Here is a 20,178-nt window from a genome sequence, read left to right as displayed (position 1 = left end):
AAGCTCAATGAGGTTTGGACCAAATAAAGGATAACAAGCATGAGCTACATGGTGGGGGTTTCTTCTAAGAGACAGCTCTGGTTTTTGGCTGGGATTCATTTTGCGTAGCTGATTCTGGAATTCCATGCTTTTCTTTTTTTTTCTTTTTCTTGAAAATCTTTGTCTTCTGCCCTTCAGACAGTGCACTGCCAGACAAAGCCTTTTGGTTTTGGTGCTCAAAACTGCAGCTACCATGAGAAAAAGCAATTTTTCAGCATTCATAGTAAATTACACCATTCCACATTACTGATAATGTGCTCCTAAGGGACCACCTTGTATTAACTGAGCTTTATCCTGTGCCATATTTTGGTGCAGTGAATAATTGGGTACATTCAGGTGTCTTACATAACCAGCAACATGATGAGTCATCTTTAAGTGAGTATGGACACACTCCCTGGCATGAGTTCAGATGGTGAAGGACGTGCAGGTAGAATGTGCTTAAAAAAAAGGCAATCTGAAATCCCTAACCATTTCTTTTAACGCTATATGTTACCATCGGAGTTATTTTTGCTAGGGGGCAAAGGCCCGACGGCAGGTGTGGGACTGATGCTCCATTGTTCTTTAGCCCATACATGTGACTCCTGTAGAAGAAAATGATGGCAAAGAAGGCAAACCTCTTCATCAGGAGCTTCCACTGAGACGAGGAGGCAGTGAGTCTCCCTGCTCAGAAACAGTGCTGGGTCCGTAAGCAGAATCACAGAGTCACTAAGGTTGGAAAAGACCTGTAAGATCATCAAGTCCAACCATCAACCAACAAACACCACCATGCCCATTAAACCATGTCCCACAATGCCTCGTCCACACGTTCCTTGAACACCTCCAGGGATGGTGACCCCACCACTTCCCTGGGCAGCTTATTCCAGTGTCTCACCACTTTCTCAGTACAGAAATTTTTCCTAATATCCAGCCTAAACCTCCCCTGGTGCAACTTGAGGCCCCTCCTGGTCATCTGCACAGGGGGAGCAGCCGCGTGGGGGCTGCTGGGGTCAGACTGAAACTGAAGACTGCTTGCACTGTGTAATATGGCAGATCACCTGTTCTTTATGTCCTGTGCTTTAAATACTTCGTTTTTTGTACTGAACATAGTTAGCCTGAGTTGAAATAAGAGCAGGTCTCCTTTCCCGATTTCTCCAACTGGTCTGAATGAAGAAATGGAGTGTTCCTTTTAAAGGACTCGTGGATAACTACTTCAACAGTCATGGCAAAATTTCTGATACAGTATCTCTGTGGTTATCTGAAGTCTGCCAGCTTTAGGTGAAAAAATTGCTCCTGGCCTGTTTTAGAAAGTTACCATCACTGACATGAGAACATCTAGAGATGAATGGCTTCAGATGGTCATACTGTAACTGGTCACTGTGGAGTATTTCAACAGCACTAATCATTCTGAGCTCAAATTTCATGAAGAGCAGCAGCTGTGAACACTGTGAATTACTAGATTCGCTATTAAGACTAAAATAGTTTGCTTCGTCTCTCCTTTCTCTGCAATTGAAATTGTATCTAGAAATCTATTCCAGTGTTTTATTCAAAAACCTCCTTAATTCTGCAGCTCAGTTATAGCCGTAGCATCTACACAACAGCCAATATAAAATGTGTGATGCAGAAGATCAGCTTGTAGCATGTTAATTCATTGCTGTTCTGTTAAGAAAGTAAGTTTTACCATTGTGTAAGCAAGTTACAATTGTAAGTATTCCTGAGGTTGACGCTTATGATGCTAAAGAACTAGACATTTTGCAGTTTCTTTCATTGACTCTAAATGTAGACTTCATCCAGACTAAAGCCCTCTCTCACCATGAGTGAAAAGCACTCTGGTCTTACTATAGTGATTTTCAGCTCTCAGAATGAAGCTTTCCTGGGCCTCCACAGGTCATGTGGAATGATTTCATAACTGTGGTACAAGGGTTAGCAGGTAATTTTTGTTCCAGATTTTTCTTGAGACTGTTTCGATTGCCACGGGGAAGTTTGTGATCTAGCTCCCTGGCACCGACAGATACAGGGTTAAATAGTTTCCAACAATACTGCTGTTCATGCTGCAAGCACTGGAGTCTGCTTGCACGAGCACTGGCTGCCCGGAGGCTGTGGGGCTGCCAGGGTGAAGGTTTCTTAGGTAACATAGATTATATACATACATTCTCAGAGAATCTCCTACTGTCAGTGAACTGTTCTGTTCACGCTGACAGAAACCTGGGTGGGAGGTAGTACTGTTTGCATAATTTTCCCTAGAAATAGACGATATTTATGCTGAATAAGAGACAGAGTTCTTGAGCAGCTTAAAAGAAAAAAAAAGTTTCTTTTTTAAGCCTTTTTTTCCCATTCTAGATACATTATTTTTCTTCCCTTCCCTTGCCCCCCTTTGTGGGTAGGGCAGGAAGCTTTACAAACTGCGGTTTTGCGCCCATTGATACATGTAATGAGTTCTGAGTGTCAACATTAAAATGTTCTGTGTCATCAGCTCTGTGAAACTGCAGTGAAATACGCAAGTGAAGGAGAAAAAAACTCCTCCGGTTTGAGCCCGGCTCTGTTCCCTGCTAGGGTGCTGCGGCGAATGTTGATAAACATTGGGAAGGGCTGAGAGGTGGCAGAGGCAGGTGAGGAGCCGGTGGCTTCTGAGGGACCACAGAAAGCTGCCAGTGCATGTCTTCTGGCGGCTGAGTGCCAGAGACTCCTGGTTAGGGGAAGGCTTTCCGACTGTTCTCTTTTTACATTCCCTGGATAAAGGAAATAAGCGATGCGATGGAAATGCAATTTTTAATAAACATTTCCAGTAGGAATAATACTTTACATTTCCCTCTGCCTCTGCTGAGTAAGTGCTGTTAGCTCCAATTACTCATGGCTAAGGGAAGTCTTCTCATTCATCTTTATCGGTACTCCAGGTAGAGGTGATTTATTTTTTTGTTACCTGGCATGGCTGTGCTGTCACTGCTGCTGCTGCTTGGGCTAGTAGACATAACTGCTGCTGCGGACATCACGCCTAGAATAAAAGCGGGGTCAAGGTGGAGAGGTGAAAAGAATCGTGAGTAACCCAGGCTTTTCCTTCTCTTCTTCTCGGCTCTCTGTTTGAAGAAACGTGTAAGGCCTCGTTTCGCTGTGTAATTCTCCCTCTCCGGGAGGTTATTCTTTAGTAATGACCTTAAGGCCGTATGTTTTTAGGTGTTTAAATACGCATACAGAAAGCACGGGCCACACCTTCTGTATGCTCCGCACATCTGCAGTACGATCCTGTGTTTCACTGAAAGCTTTCCAAACTGCCTGGGCTGATTAACTCCTCTATTTCCAGAGGGCTGTGGGACTTCCAGGCTACAATCAGCCGTACCTCTTCTATTTATAGTCTTACCATTTTGCACGCTATTTCAAATGTTAGCATCGATAAAGGTAGCAAATTTTATAGGCATACTGTTTGTGTGAAGGAACCTTGTAACCACAGTGATTATACGGGGAAACTTTACGGATACAAATGGGTAGCTGCAGTTTAAAAGCTACAGATTGAGAAAGGGGCGTTTAACGCAGCATCGCAGCTCGTGCAGGGTTTATCAACGCTGCACTTAAAAAAAGAAAAGAACATTACTATTAGAACAGGGAAGTAGATGAGTCATGATAACATTTGGGAGTGAGACTTCCTACTGCATACCCACTTGCTTGACTGAAATAGCCAGATGACTCTTTTCATTTAAAGGGCAACTCAGTTCTTGCTGAGATTATTCTTTATTCCTGTCCAGCTGTATAAATAAGCATGCCCATGATGGGTGACATACTATTATGATTAAGCCTGTGAATTTTTGTTGTGGTTTTTTTTTAGAAATACCTAGATTACAAAAAGGAGGAGTATTGAAAATTGAACTGAGGTTTTCAGTTTAATTCAGCTAAATGTGGTGTGGTTGATGGGAAAATATATACGCTAGAAGTCCCTAAAATAACCAGAACTTGTAGGGGTGGCTGTTGGTATCCTTGGGGTGGGTATTATCTTGATAGTCATGTTGCCTGGAAGCTGCTCTGCAGCTTGAGTAATATTTGTTTTTCCTAAAATATGAACATACATATCAATAAATCTGCCACTTCACTCAGTCCCCCAAATCAGCAGTATTAAGGAAAGAGGTGCTGGACTGAGTGGAACTGAGAACTGCCACATCCATTCCCAAGTAATTTACATCTGAAAAATACACTGCCCAAACTAGCAAGCTGTTCATGTGTGCGTAAGTGATGCATAAAAATAACATCCTACAGCTTATAAATGTTTAAGCATATTAACTAATTATGACTAAAAAAGTCCTTTAATTTAATGGATGTGGAAACTGAGGCACAAATCTAGTAAGTCCTGAAATACCTTGTTTGAAATTTTTCGAAGGCATGCTTCTTGCTCAGTAAAAAGCTCTGTATCTGTATATCTTTTCATGTACTACCTTTTATGAAAAAAAGCCAGTTCCCAGAGTAAAAATACTGTATTTTCAGTTTTGATTCATTGATTTTCAGGTATTTGGAAGTTTGTGATTCTGAGTATTTAGTCTGATTTTTTTTCTATGAAGAACTGAAATAGATGGAGATAGAGATATTAATGTCTCACAAAAGCATTACTGAGGTTAATCCATTTGGGATGCATTTAGCCATGATGAGTAAATTACACAAAGATATAGGAGTTTAAGAGCACCACATCTTTTGGAAATTATTTTGCAATTGTAATAGGTAATTTCATGTCATCTGTAGTTAGCTATTAGACCTTATGGATTCAAATTGCTTGCTTTCTTCTCTCAGGACAGGGAACTCTCAATCCAGCACAATAGCAAATTGCTAATATTTGGTTAAAGGAAAAAACAAGGACATAAATTAGTTATTTTATCATCTTGATGTTGTGATACTCAATTGCTTAGAGAGATCGGTTGTGGAATGTGTTAAAAGTTATGGATCTGAATCCAAGTCTCCTTGAAATTAAGAGAAGGCATTTGGATCAGACCTTAATGTTCCTTTTATTTAAATATTAGCAACATTCATACTAGGAACAACTGCTGGGCATGAGAGATTTTACAGGAATACCATTTGAATTGTGTACCATTTGGCTTTGCTATCTGTGATACAAAAATTTCTCCAGCAGCAGAATGCAGCTATCATGCAGAGCTGGATGCTATGGGAAGTAGGTAGCTCCTTCTTTCTGAGAAAGGAGAAAGCCAAAATGTTATGTAATAGTAGTTGACTGAGTCTTTGTTGATTGCTATTAATGTTATATATTTGCCTGTCAATTGACAGAGTACTCAAACGTCTTCTCTTGCTGAGTTATTTTTGAACATCATAGTTAAAATACGAATAAAAAATACACTGAGAATGTGTGTGATTATGTAATATGTATGTTCATTTAATTGGGCGACACTTAAATTGCATAACCCAAGCCAAAAAATATGACTTTAAATGAAAAGGGACATGGCTGGTTTCTGATCTCTTAACAGGAATTTTCACTAAAGCATTCAGGTGTAACAGTATAGGAATGCTTTAAAAGTCTTTTATATTTACAGGATAGAGAGATTTCAAAACACTTTTGCTCCAAGTGGTCTTTTAAAAGATGATAGAATTTCCTTAGAGTTCCTGTGATGCTTCTCCGAACAAGATCATGGTATCTTAAGAAGCATTATGGGTTGCCTGGAAAAGTCATCGTGATCCAAGTTCTAGCCATGTGTCTCAAGGGCAGGACCAAACTGGTCCAGCAAGGACCACAGGAAAACACTATGAGTAGTGTTTGCTTTATCTGAGCTTACACCTCCTTGGACAAAGCTTTGTTCTTTATTTTCCCATAGAAGAGTCTTGGAGCTGGGAATTTTGTAGCCTGGTTTCTGTTCCACTACCGCTCAAATGAGTGAAATCAGATTTGGGGAGAGTGGGAAGAAATTACCGTTTCTGACAAATACAACTTCAGCAAAAAATGGTATGGAAGGAAAATAAGGGGGTTTATTCCCATATGCATCTGTACTTTTCATTATAACAGCACCTGGGTGGGCTGGGGGAACAACGCATGTATTGGAGGTAATATTAAACATATAAAATGTTTAAATAGATAAAAAAATCATTGCTTAATTGCTTATGTAATGGTGTCTTCTTCTGGCACATGTTATTACTTTTTTCTGTTCACTTCATTTTTAAGAAAGCCAACGATTATTCTTTGAATGCCTGTATTTCACAACTTACATGCTTATGATCATGGTAAATGATACAGACAAATCTCATTGTTATTTTGATACTGAAGTGGCAATGTATTAAGACTGTCTTACTATCCCTCAGAAGCACTATATTATAGAGTAATACTATGGTTATTATTAATTGCTATACACTGCATATAATGTTTACATTGGAGATTGTACATGCATATTTTCCGACATTTATGACTTTGTATGTTTATTGCTGTACTATATGTAATTTTCTTTGTTAGGAAATTTTACTCAAAATGGTTTGCTTACTCTGTAAATAAAATAAATTTTCTCATAGAGAATAAAATTTTAGTTTTCTGGGCAAGTTTTGGATGTCATATGTAAAGATCAGAATTTAAAGTTGTCAAAGAGTGAATTGCTGGAGCAAAAATGTCGTTTTGTATTTTTGATAGAATGATGACTTTTAATATTTTACAAGACCTTAAAACTATTCTTTCTATTGTTCAATTCATTTTGCATTATAGGCAAAGAGCTTGAGATCAGCATCATATTGTCTTATTTACTGTAGTTGTCACTAGGAATGTCAAATGCCATGGTCTTCGTTTAACGATAGCTATTATTAGGAATCTCACTAATATATCAGTAGTAAAGAACAGTGATACCTGTTCTTGCCGATTCTTTGTATGTTGGAAGTTAGATATATATACACACACATATGCATACATATGTACCTATGTGTATGTAATATATACATACTACATACACTTTCTAAAAGCTCCATAACTTTCTCACTTGAGCACTCTGGGACAAAATATACTCTGCTGAACCTGGGTGGTTGTGAAAATTTCCTATAGTTTAGTTGTTTTTTGTGAAGAACTGATTGTAATGGAATTTTTGTATTTTTAACAGAAATTGTGTGCTAGGGAAACATCTGAAAGAGAAGGTCCGCAGTCACCATCTTACCAGGGAGCCATTAGCCCTAACGCGACACTGCCCAGGGACATTGCTGGCCATGTGCCTGTCCTTCCATGTGGGAGTGACCACTGGGCTCCCCAGACAAATAGCTGCTGGGAGCACACCATGGGCAAGAGATTAATTTCTCTGCCCAGATGAACTCTCCTGGATTGATGTAAAGAAGTGTAAGGTTGAGTACAACTGCTTTAGATTGCTAAAAATAAGTGTTCTTTTAAAGAAACCAGCAAGTTCCTTATCTTACAGAAAAGAATAAAAAAAATTGTTCTTCTTGAACTGCTACAGAGTAGTCTTTGATGTTCAGATTTGCTCTTTTGTTACAGTATTTAACCCTGGCATGTATCAAACAATTTAAATGTGCAAGTTTGCCTATTAATATTATCATCTTGCACCACATGCTTCCCTGGGAGCTTTAAACAGAACGCCAAACCAAAGCCAGTTAGTGATCTTTGGTGTCAAAGAGTAACCAGAAGGTTTAACACAGCCTTTCCTAACCTTGAGGCCACTTTCAAAGTACTTTTTTTCTGCTTGCAGGTAGTTGTATTTCTTGTAAGAAATCTTGTTTCACACAATACTGTCTTAGAGGATAGTGTTTCATCACAGACATTTTAACGTCAAGTAACTCAGTATCTAAAAAGAACTATGAACAGAAAAGGTAGTTGCCTTTAGATCCTGCAGACTTTTTTCCTCCTTGAGGAGATGTGGCTGATAAGAAACTTAGAAGAATGGTGAAAAGAGAGATGAAGAAAAGAAGAAGAGAGATTTAAAAAGGGAGAAAAAGAAAAGAGACTTGGAAGCAAACAAAAAAGTGACAGTTAAATAGCTGAAGGCTGAAGGAAAGTAAAGAAACAGGAAAAGAAAGATAAGGAGAAAAGAAGAGAATCTAGAAGGGCATAAAACAAATTGCTTCTGCTGTTACCATTTAACTAATTTGCAATTTCTCATGCAAACGACTTAGTCTGTAGTATTAACTTCAGTGTCCCACTTTCATCACACTGTCTGTAAGATCTAGGAAATGACCTCTTATGTCGAGAAATAAATTTACTTAGAACCTTAATTTGTCTAAGTTATGAGGATAAAATGAACTGTTTTATTTTAAAATTGCCTCAGTAAGATTTTACGGTAGAAACTGAAGTGAGATGACATTGATTCATAAAAGCATAAGGACTTCAGAGTAATTAAAATTTGGAACATTTGGTGCCCCAGAACTTTTGACCGCTAATAAATTTGAATGGAATTGAACTGAATTTCAATGTACAGTGTACCATATGATAGATAGTCAATGAAGCTGCTGTGAAATTACATTTCTGTAAGACACTCCACAATTTTAAGAGAGCCCTTAAATGATTTTTAAGTACTTATAAGAAGAGAAAAAAACATAATTTGTGTGCTCCTATTTGTTCTATTTTTGTGTAAAATTATTTAATTATCAATTTTTAGAAACTTTATTTTTCATTTATTATTTCTGAATAACAACAAAAAAAATTGTTCTTTTTGTAACTTAGTTATGATGAGAGGTAAATGCCCATTTTTCTTTGTGGGCTCTCCTGTACCATCTGTTAAAGCCAGCCTGTCTATATTCTCCTTTAAATATATTTGACGATAATTTCTTTTTACTTACTCTGTAGTCAAGTCTTAAAACATTATATGTATTTCCTAACACCTACAAGAGTAGCTTTATTTTTTTATTATTTTTGACTCCTTATTTTAGCTGTCTTCTAAGGACAGTGGAAGAGTTAACACCATTCTCTACATGAACTCTACTAAAATCCTCAATGACTGCATTCCCTTCTTTTTTCTCCTTATCTTAGATAGTCAGGCTCCCCAATAATTCATCTCCCTCTGCTTCTTTGCTTGGTGATATATGGAATCATTAGTCACAAGTACCCAAACGGGAATATAAGGACCACCCAGTACCTAGATAAGGAGTTTATGGTGCTCCAAGTCTGCTTTCCTGCCAAGAGCACCGTTATTAACGCCAAACAGCTAAAACTATGATTAAAAAATCTCAAGATTTAGAAAAGAACACTAAAGAACCCTCTCATTCCTCTTACAGCTTTGCACTCGCACTCAGCTCCTCCATTTTCAGGCTGTTTCCCAGCAAAAGGAAGATTCAAATAGTCATCGCTTATCTCCAGGGCCTGGAGCTGTAAGTGGGACCCCGTCTTGTGTCCCACTGCTAGTGAAACCGCAAGACGTGGCCAGCTACATGAGGCACAGATACATTGCTTACTAATAGAGGAAAAACGTGTCTGAATCACAGTACTTGATGTATTTCCTTCTTCTTTTCAAGGGATGCTTTCCTTTTGATGATCTTTCTCCTCTCCTTGTGAATCTGAAATCCCACTGTGAGCCTACTTTCCCACAGCCAGCAACACGGGAAAGGAGGCAAGGACTCTCAATTCCTCCCCACCTCTCCAGGGAATAGCAGTTGGGACTACAGCAATGCTGTGTTGCCTCAGGAGTAACTATCCCTTCATCTCATGTGTTCATTTCACTTCTGCCTTATCCTTGTGCCGGCTTCCTTATCACATACTTTTCTGGTGCCCCAGTTGTGATTTTTTTTTAAGCTTTTTCAAGCTTTCCCGATCTATTACATCTTTTCCAGTACCTTGTGTGAGTGTTGCCAACCCACGTGGCAGTGAGCCCTGGGCAACCAGCTTTCCCGTGGAAATGAGCAACCTGGTACTGCTGTGATCAATATTCTAGTCTATTCTTGGGATTTTATTTCATACCTCTTGGAGAACTGGGGGCTCGACTGGTATTTCCACCATCAGAGTTACTTTATGTTGCTCTCCGAAGTACCTGTTGAATTTCAGCAAGATGAAAATTTTGGGTTGCAGGTTGAAGGATCAGAAAGTCTGGCTACCACTGTTTGAGTTAGAGCATGGCAGCGTTTCAGGGCTGTATTGTATTGGCTGAGAGAGATGTTTTAGCCAAAATAAAAAGATTTCCTTTTAATTTTGACTTTTTTACGAAAGTCTTGATTTCTGTATCATGAGTTGCACATATGTGCTTCTACAGGGGGCTATTTTGTTTACACAGATACTGTAGGTGATGATGCTTGTGCATACCTGTCTCAAAGCTTCAAGAGCCAGACATAGGAATCCATTGGCACCCTCAAGACTTTTTTAAATCAAAGTTCTTTGTCTTTGCTTGTAAAGAAGGCTTTATGTTTTTTCTATACAACATAGTTTTCCATAAAACAAGTATAAATTTAGTTGTTAGTTAATTTTATTTCTATTTATTATAACATAAGTCGTAAATATTTTTCTGGTGTGCCATTTGTTTGGTTTGTTACTTGTACATCCTTAAAAATGAACGGTTGCCTGATTCACCACTGTCCCACTTCAGGTCTGCCCTCCAGTAAAATTATTGCTTTATAATGATACGACGCTGGACTACTGATGTTTTAAATCTGATCCTATTGTTACAGATGAAAAACACTCCTTATGGCAATGAATACTCACAGGAATACGTATTTCTATGGGAGGGATTAATGAATGAAGATACCACAGTCAGGTCAAGATAACATGTATGTGTTTTTTAGGAACGGAACTCAGTGTCAACCAGGAGGTATTTCTGTATTGTGAAAGGATGCATGTAGGAAAAATAGTGAAACAAAATAATAAACATGAAGCTTGCTTTATGTAGAGCACCACCAGGGTAATATGTACTTTATGTTTCCTGGACATTTTTGGATTTTTTTATTGGGCTATAAAAACACCGAATCAGAGAAGACTCTTCCAAAAGTGGAAGTAGTTGACAATGCTGCATTTCTTTCTTTTGCTATTCCAAAACTACATGAGAGCAAACTCAAGACAACCATTGGTACAAACCTTGAAGACGAGCTTGTGAGCTTGAGTTTATTTTCTAAACGGCTGTTTGTTCAGTGGCCCTGTCAGTGATGCGATTTACTTGCTTTTTGCAAACACCCATTTAAACTGGGTTTGTTCACAAATGATTAGGGAATGGTTGTTCTTTGTATAATTACCCATATTTGCATTCTTGCAAATAATAAATGACAAGTATTTCAACTGTTCTCATTCTCTTTAAAAGTTTGCAATCCAATTAGGCACCAAAAACTGTAGTATGTTAGTTCAGGGACTAGTCACATACTATCTAAAGAAACTTTATACAAATACGCATGAACATAGATTTAACAATGCGTATGCAGATTGTTCTTCAGAAATGTATTGCTCATATTTACAAGGAATCTATTTATAAAAATCAGAATTACTTCTTAGACAATGAAAGAATGCATGAGATCATTTATTTGCCATAACTAGTTTTACTTGGTACTGTGGTACAACATCATATATTTTTTCTGCGATACAAAACGACTAAGGCAAAATGCCATGAAACGTGATTTGTGCCCTGCAGAGTGGTTGGACTATCAGTGTGTTTTTACTTGAGATTGAATATGATATAAAACGAAAACAAAACAAAACAAATAGAAAATTCACATACAGGAGAAATAACGAAGCCTATAGATATGTGTCATACATTGGATGTTTTTAGTATCTTTAAAGGCACGTGCATATTTTTAATCCTTCCTCTCCCTTTCTGCCTATTTGTAGCACAAACCTTTGTCCTTGGCACCAACTTTTCCTGCAGAAAGGATGCTCGTAGGGTCTCTCTCTCCTACCCAACCTCCTGTTTTCATGCTACATGTAAGATCTTAGTGTCTCTGAGAAACTCCATGCTGCAGAGCTGGGTAGGAATTTGGGCAAAATAGAACAAAAGCCTGTGAACCACATACTTGAGTGGAGGAAGGCACTGACAACTCATCACATACTAAAAGTCTGTATTTGAGTAATTAATGTGAAAATTGTATGAATTACAAAAATCTACAAAATTTAAAACCTGGATGTACCGTGTAGTAAATCTTTGTGTGAAAAATCTGTTTGTGATGACTTGAGCTGAAAAACATTTCAGCTACAGAAAAGTACATTTATTTACTATTCTTCTACATATGTTCAGAATCAATCAGTTCGCGTCTTTCAATTACACTGCCTATCATCAAGGTTTTTATATGTTTCAGCCTACCCAATGGACTGAATGGTCAGGCTGGGAAATCACCCCCTGGAATGTTTCCTCTGATATATTGCAGTCCAGAAAATGGACTTGCTTTTGTTCCCTGTGTTTGTATTTGCATTTTCTCCTCAGCAGGCTTTGCTGCAAGGAGCTACCTTTTAGAGGTCTTACTCTCTTTCGTCCCTTCATCCTTGCTCTCCCAAAACAATTCTTGGCTGTCACACAGTGCACAGAGAAAGCCCCTTCACGTTTTGGAGCTACCTTGGGTATCTTTTGCTGGTGCAGGATGAGGAGACACATGGACACTCTAAGCAGAAGGAGTCAGTGAGAAAGAAATGTCCCCCAGTTGCTGACCCTTCTTCTTCTATGTGCTGAATTAGAGCTGAGGAGGCTTTGAGAATTCACCTAAATCCTTAGTTATGAAACCTGTTTTTCTCAGAGAGATTTCTGCAAAAGAAACACAATGCACTACAGAAAAATAAGGTATTTAATGAGAAACAGATGGGGCCTGTGTATTGTTAATGGAGAAAGACTACTGTTTTGTGTAAAGAGAAGCCAACACATAACATTAGGAATAAAACCAGAGTAGATTACAGGACATTGTAACAAGATGTTAGTTTTACGCTTTGTGTTTTAGATATTGCTTAAAATAATGTCTTTTTAACTTACTTTGTCCAATATACAGTCTGTATGTATGTCTTCATCAAAAAAACCCACCAAAACACAGAAACTAATAAATATATATTTGAATTTTTTGTTGTTTCTAGTGCTTTCAATATAATTTTACAGATATACTCTATTTCTTTCTTAACACCGATTGTCCCTTTACAACAATATCCAAAGATAATATTTTTCTCACAATCAATTTCTGGTTGCTTTAACATCTGTCGATATGATTTATTAATGTTCAGGTACCAATAAAGGTACTTTTTTCTTTTTTGTGTGTGTTCAGCAACATAAAAAGCATCTAACTGCATGTTTCCTTGAAAACAAAGTCTCACTGACTTAGCTTTTCTTTTTTTCTTAAAGACCATTGGGAATATTACAGTTTTACATGTCAGTTACTAATGGTTTTGTATCCAATATTTGATTTAAAAATCACATGGCCCTGAATAGTGGTGTTTGTTTTTTTTAGCAAAGCCTGCTTAGTTTCATATAACACTACCACATTAATGTCTTCTTTTTAATGACTGTAAACATTTTAGTTTGCATTTTATATGCAGCACCTTTAAGCTTTAATTGGACATCTGATAGTCTGTGTACATAAGCACCTCCCAGATAATGTGGAAATTGTAGACTGAGAAGCAATGATGCTATTGTGCTGGTGGATGCAGACTTTAGCCTGTTTTGTCAGATTGTCTCCCAGGAGTGTCTGCTGTATTTCAGAAACCCTTTTCATATGAACTGTTAGAGAAATATGAAAATGATGAGGCAGGTGCCAAAGCAGATCTTTGACAGGCATGTTATCCCACCCAGGTTATAAAGTTCACACCTTTATTTTTGATTGTAATCTTAAATATTACAATCTTAAACTGTGAGTCTGGTAAGGTTACATCTCTGACTTTTGATATATGTTCCATCTATTCTCATAGGTTGTAAGTATTATCCATCATTCTGCTGCTGTAGACACTTCGGTCTATACCATATCGTACTTTTTGGGGATTCATGCTGTAGCTGTGGAAGAACAAATGCTATTGATTTGTTTTTTGACAGATTCTTTGAGACGTTCTCCCCCTTCCCTTCTGCAGCTGCAGCACCTTCTTCTCTGTGAAAACTTGTGTCAACAGGATGAACCCATTTCCCCTTTCTGACTCATTGGCACTACTTCATTTAACTACAGGAATCATCATCAATGGTCACCTAACAATGCTGCATCAAAAGGTGATTTGAAGAGTTAGTTCATCCTGGGATTCAACCTTTTGGGATGGTATTTTATCAAAAGCATTTTGTTTCTGAAGTATCCCCAGCCCTAGAAACAGAATCTAACCACCTTGCTGCAATTATATCTAAAGATGTTAATTGATCCATTTCCTTCACATCACTACCAGGTGCTATAAGTAGTACTGCGTTTGCTGTCTTGACTTCATGGATGAAGTCAGTGATAGACAAAGTGTGTATGAAAATTTGCAAGATCCACACAGAAAATTAGTAGTTTTACAGATTCTTGTCTTGTAGTTGTAAGCTCATGAGAACATGGTATGGCTTAAAAAAATAGATATATTGATATGTCAGTATATAGTGCAAAGTCTATATATGGGTATGCTTTTGTACATGTTTTTGGCTTTAGATATATTTTACAATGGTTACTGACAGTGTTGCCATATGTTATGATCAGCTAGGGAAATAGGGTCAATCCAGAAATATCTGGGCATATGTGGTCTTTTGAGGACATTGCAGCAGAGGTAGAAAACAAATGTTATTCTGGATTAGTTTAAGCATTTCTTTACTGATAAAATTGTTTTAGCACAGATTCCGGTAAAAGTTCTACATAATCTAGAGCACATATATAGAAGCAAGTTCTCTCCTGCTGTGTGAGAATGCTTTTCAGAACCTAGTTCTTCTCATAAAGATAAGCAAGAAAATAAAAACTGAAGTTACAGTTTCAGGACTTAAGCAGCTCTGAAAAATCTAAAGCAGCTTTTTCATGATGGAGGAAAACGTGTTTTCTCTGGGCTACAGCAGAATCAAATGATTTAACGTTTTGTTTGGAGTCCAAGAGACCAGATGTATAAGTCAATTAAGGTAGTAACTAAATAAGGGTGGTGTTTCTATAAAGGCTGAATTTAGCCTAGCTATCCCAAAGCTTCTCAGCAGAGAGTTTCCTTTGAAAGAGCCAGTAATGGGAGCCTAGGGAAATTAACCTCATTAGGCTAAAGTTTGCCTTTGGACCACTCAAAGTGCAACAACATTTTTGGACAACACGTCTCTGCTATGGGCTTAGGATCCGCAATAAAACAGAAAATGTCTTAGGAGCCAAGAACATATCTAGGGATAAATAATTCCAGAGCAGCCAGGAAAAGGAGTCTCAGCAACAGAAAAAAACATGTAATAAAGCATGTTTCTTAGGGAACCGAATGCTTACAGTCAGATCAATCTCATTGACATATGAAGTTGAAGATTTCAATTACACAATAGTGTACTGAGACCACCTTAGAAAATCTGAGTCTCTGTGCTCTTATAAAAAGCCCTGCTTTACATTTACTCACTAAGCAAGAATAAGGTGTTACCAAACACTAAATTAGGTTTAAGATTACACACAGCAGTCTCCATCACTTACATAGAGAAGGAAGTATTAAAAAAAGTAGAATCTGATGGTAAGTAGTCTGCCAAGTAGAACCTGCTCAATGGTTGAGTAATTACCAAAAAAGATGAATTCTTTTGTGGGAGAGCTTGAAAACAAATGTATAGTACTTGTAAAGCATGCACAGCAGCATATATGTCCCTCACATATACCAGAAGTTTTTACTTGGCACTTGGATAATTGTTAATTTCTAGAGATAAAAGAAGTCACGAGCCATACACTAGGTTCCCTTAGTATGATGAAATGAGGCTCTGGAATAAAAAGAAGCAGAAATAGTTGGTTACAGAAGGTCTGAATACATATATTTCAAAACATGCTATGTTAAATGTTAGGATTAAAGCTCTCCAGTTTAGCAAGAGTTAGGCAAATATAAATAAAGTAATAATATATCTGCATGAAATTTTGAGATGTGACATCAGCCTGTGCAGCTGTCTGTTTTTCTCAGCAGCTTCCGTAATATACTTTGGGTTTTGATTTTTAACTATGAGAGCAATCTAGTTGCATGTTACAGCAACTGACTTTTCCTGTGGACAGGAAACAGGCATAACAGCTCAGTTTTCGCCATTATATCAGCGCAACAGAAAATCGTTTTGCTAGGAGTTGGCAAGGTCAATGTCACTGTTACCAATCAAACACAGATTCCAGGTTCTTCTGTGACATGTTTTGTATCGCTCAGAGGACTAGCTGGCCTCAGTGGAAGGCAGGATAGAAGTATCTTATTCAGCAAAGAAGTGTTACAGCTGCTTTAAGCAATACCTTGTTACAATACCTTTGGTTCTATTTAGCAAAAACGCCTCCTTAACCTCCCCAGTTTAGCCAGTCCAAGTTTACCTGATATTTTCTGGGAGTTGAATTGTTACAGGTACTCACCTAAGTTTTGATCTTATCTAGATAAAGGAAAATAGAGTCCGAAGGCCCAAGTGTCCTGTATGTATACACAGAGGTGGGGAACATAAACAATGCCAGCTGTGTTCAGCCTGACAGTGCATTGCTGATTATTTGTAGAGCTCTTAGAAGATATGTTGTATTCATACAGGTATGATATTTCAAATAAAAATGCCACTGCCTTGCAGCTATTTCAGAAGGCTAGCATTTGGAGTAAAATTAGAAATTACCAAAGAATACACCGAAGCTGCCAACTACACTGAATGCGATTCCATGCTTAAATACTCAAAATGCTACTAATGTAATCGTTGATGAGCACTCTCCAAAAATGCCAGAATTCAGATTAAAAATCTAGTATTTAGTTTGCATTTGCGTTATCCAACTGCCTTTGATCATGCAACACTTCTGCTTTGGGCATATTCATAAAGATGTATTCATGCTCTTTGCTTGCCACTGTGTTGTTACTACAGTACTTCAGTACAGCGGTTACAGATCCAGGCTGCAGTCATGAAGTGGGGGAACATTCGTAGTATAAGTCATCATTAGATTATTTATTTTTTTTAAATGTACTCTTTTCTCAATACGTTGTGTCAGTGTCAATGCCTGACAAAATCTCTGTGGCTCATTCTGTATCAGGTCTGTGTTTTTTAAAGTCTTTTGCAAACTTTTTGCACTTCTTCAGCCCTTTCATGCCTTGTGCTACAGCATGTGCAATAAGCCTATGGTAATCCAAGTGTACCCATTCAGCAAATATCTAACCTAACATTTCACTTGTGCAGCCTAATTATCTCTGCACCCTCACACAGTGCATTCTTCAGATATAATTTCCAGGTTCAGGGAAAGAAGTGTATTTTGTATATTTAGTGTATAATTTCCATGTATTCATACAGTAACAGACCGGTACCTTCCAGAGGCAGGTGGGCACAACTACTTACTGAAACATATGTCTGTGGTAGATTTTATCTTCCAGACTGCACCTGCTCCAGTTATTCAAATGGAACATACTTGTGAGCTTATTAACACAGAAAAATAGTTCTTTCACTCAAAATGGATAGAGGCATTTTTGCTTAATTAAAACCAATCACTTTCATGGGGGATGGCAGCATGGAAAAGTATCAGGATCTCAGTGGTGAAGATTCAAAAAAGTTATTGGTTCTTAGAAAAAAGGCACTAAAAGGGAACAGTTGTTTGGTTTTGCCTCTAGACTGCTACTTTTGTTCTTATCAGTAGTATTCATACATTTCTGACAACTAACAAATTCATTTAAGAGTTAGAAAGTACAGAGATGAGACTGAAAGGAGTATTGTGAAGTATTTAAAGAGTATTTGTTAAGAACTTTAAGATTCTTGGAATAATATACTGTAGAATGCGAGGCACATTTATTTCAATATGATACTTTCATTACTGTGACAAAGTTTGATTTTTCTTTTGCCTTCAGCCTTAGTGGTTTAACTTTATAGTAAAATGCTTATATAAAAGTCTGAAAAAAGTTCTTAATTCTGAAACTGTAAGTGAGAAAACATTTCAACTTGGACCTGATCCATTCTAGCTACATAACTGTCAACTGTTGCTATTCTGGTGATTTGAAAGCAACTCTTCATGCTTCACAGGTGACAAGAAATTTTGCTTATTTTGCAAAATGTGCATGCATGGTTTGTAAGTTTGAATTTCAGAAGGATGATCAAAATAATGTAGAAATGCTCCATTCATGCATTAATTCTTTTAATAGTGTTATTCATGTGTAGTATAAAGTTACAGTATAAATCTCACTTTGTACAGAATATTTATTTAGACAGTTGTGGTTTAACATCAGAGACAAAAAGCCTTCCAGAATCCTGCTGCAGAAAACAGCTCACTGTCTTCTCATCTCATGGGAAATGCAAGTAGTATATTTAGTGAGATGAGTATCAGTAGGTACTGATCTTAAAATAGTACTTGCACTTTTTAGATGAGTTTTGTGTGCGACAGGATTCATATGATCATCGAGTCCCAAAGTGAGGCGATGGGGAAAGGAATTTTCATGCCTTGGGGTAGTCAGCTGTCTGTCTGTATGGCTTCTGGGGTTTAAATGAGTAGAGAGTTTGTGTACACCTATTTATGAAGGAGAAGGAAAGACTGCTGTTAAACTGGCCGAGTGTTTTGACTCCCTGCTATGAATTATCTTGAGTCCATCTATGGAGAGAAATAAGTGTAAGAATACCCTCAGACTGAAGTAATAAAACCCTACTTGTCATACTCAGAACTTGCATCTGATTTCAATAACTATTTAATACAGTGTCACAAATCTTTAAATTGTTTTTATTGTCAAGAGTTCAACGGGCAAATGTGCAGAGTCAGGTGCCATCTAAAGTAAGGAGAGTAGCTGTCTATCAGAAACATAACCATTTCTGGACTAGTTCTGCTGCGTATGAGATGACAAATGAGAGAGTAAATGGAGTGTACTCCAAGCTACAGAGTAAAAAGAGGCCCCTTCCTCAGCTGGCAGAAATTAATTTAGTGATGAGATTGATTTGTACCAGTTGTGGATCTGGCCCATCGTTAGAGAAGAGTGGGATCAAGGACAGCAGCCCATTAGCAGCCTGGTCTTGCTGAAATCAAGACTTTGGAGTTACCTGGGAGCTGAAGGTACGTGTTTCAGAATTGTTTTGTAGAACGTGGGGTTATCTTACTTATGTTATGAAAATACTATGTATTGCTTTTTGGCTTGGTGGCTTTCACTATTAGCTTTCCAGTTTGAGTTTGGTTTGGTCTTGAGCAGGTTTTTTAAGCCCTGTAGCCCCAGTGGTGATGTTTAGCTGGTGAATTCTTGCATCCAGTTTCAGAGGTTACTGCTAACTGTACTGGGAAACAGATGAAATAATCTGAGAAGGAGCAAATCTTAATATGTGTCCCCTTGCAGGGGCAGGGATAAGAAAACACTGAGATGGGAACAGGTTGCCCAGGTAGTTTTCCCTGAGGAAATAGTAATGTGGTGGGCTTTGGCCTTGAGTTGGTAACTTAAATTGGCATGGGAAGACAAAGCTAAAATAACTTTTTTTTTTTTCATTGCTGTTCTTTAATCCTTTTCTCTGTGTTGTTCAAACTTCTGTGGTTAAAGCTTACCTTATGGACTGTTTTGGAGGGTTGGTTTTTTTTTTTCCCCCTTTTTTTTTTTACTGCAGTCTTACATTGGTTGTGGGGTCCTAGGTGTGGTGAGGCTCACAGTTTAACACAGTACATGGCATATCTCTAGTTCTGATCTTGGCAATCTAGAGTCAAAGCTTTTCTTGTTATTGAGTCCAGAATATCAAAGTGAGTAAATTAATTTCTCTTCTGAAGCCTTCCCCACCGTGCTTTAGGAAGGTGGTATCTAACAGAGTTTGAGTCTTGTTGATCTCATTGAAGTAAGATCATTGAAAAGCAATGGAATCCTTTTGATTACAAGGGATTGAAGTGTATTTGATGATTTTAATATCTGAAAGATAAAATTGTGGCCCTGTCAGCTGAATAAGCTACATACCGTTCAGTGAAGAGCATTCAAATTTGTATCTTGCCATTAACTGTAAAATGGGTAAATCGTAATTTCATTTAACTTAATAAGATCTGCCTAATGTAATATATTCCTGATTATTTTAACATGCTGTATAAAAGCAATTAATAGTTGTGCTAGAAGTTCTTAAATGATAATGCATGACGTATTAGGTTGCTAATATTTTGAAGCTATGGGAACAGCAGTCCTTACTGTACTGGAAAATCCTTCATTATCCTTCCTACAAAAACATTCTTAAAAGAAGTTCAAGGAGGCAGTTTCACAAAACTGCTGTTTGTTCAGGTTTGTCATTT

At 37.7% G+C, this 20,178-nt stretch overlaps 1 protein-coding gene across 1 annotated transcript in view; it reads left to right on the top strand.

Moving 5' to 3' along the window:
• The first annotated feature begins 2,940 nt into the window (after nt 1-2,940).
• The window catches only part of ROBO1 (roundabout guidance receptor 1), a 530,296-nt gene continuing 513,058 nt past the window's right edge, over nt 2,941-20,178 (top strand). Inside the window, exon 1 of the mRNA XM_059823819.1 lies at nt 2,941-3,049. Within this exon, the coding sequence (XP_059679802.1) occupies nt 2,941-3,049 (109 nt within the window). The remainder of the gene's footprint in view (nt 3,050-20,178) is intronic.

Source organism: Gavia stellata, chromosome 1 (assembly GCF_030936135.1).
Source record: "Gavia stellata isolate bGavSte3 chromosome 1, bGavSte3.hap2, whole genome shotgun sequence".
Taxonomy (NCBI): Eukaryota; Metazoa; Chordata; class Aves; order Gaviiformes; family Gaviidae; genus Gavia; species Gavia stellata.
The sequence above is the reverse complement of the archived record's forward strand: the minus strand, read 5'-3'. Positions and strand labels throughout refer to the sequence as shown.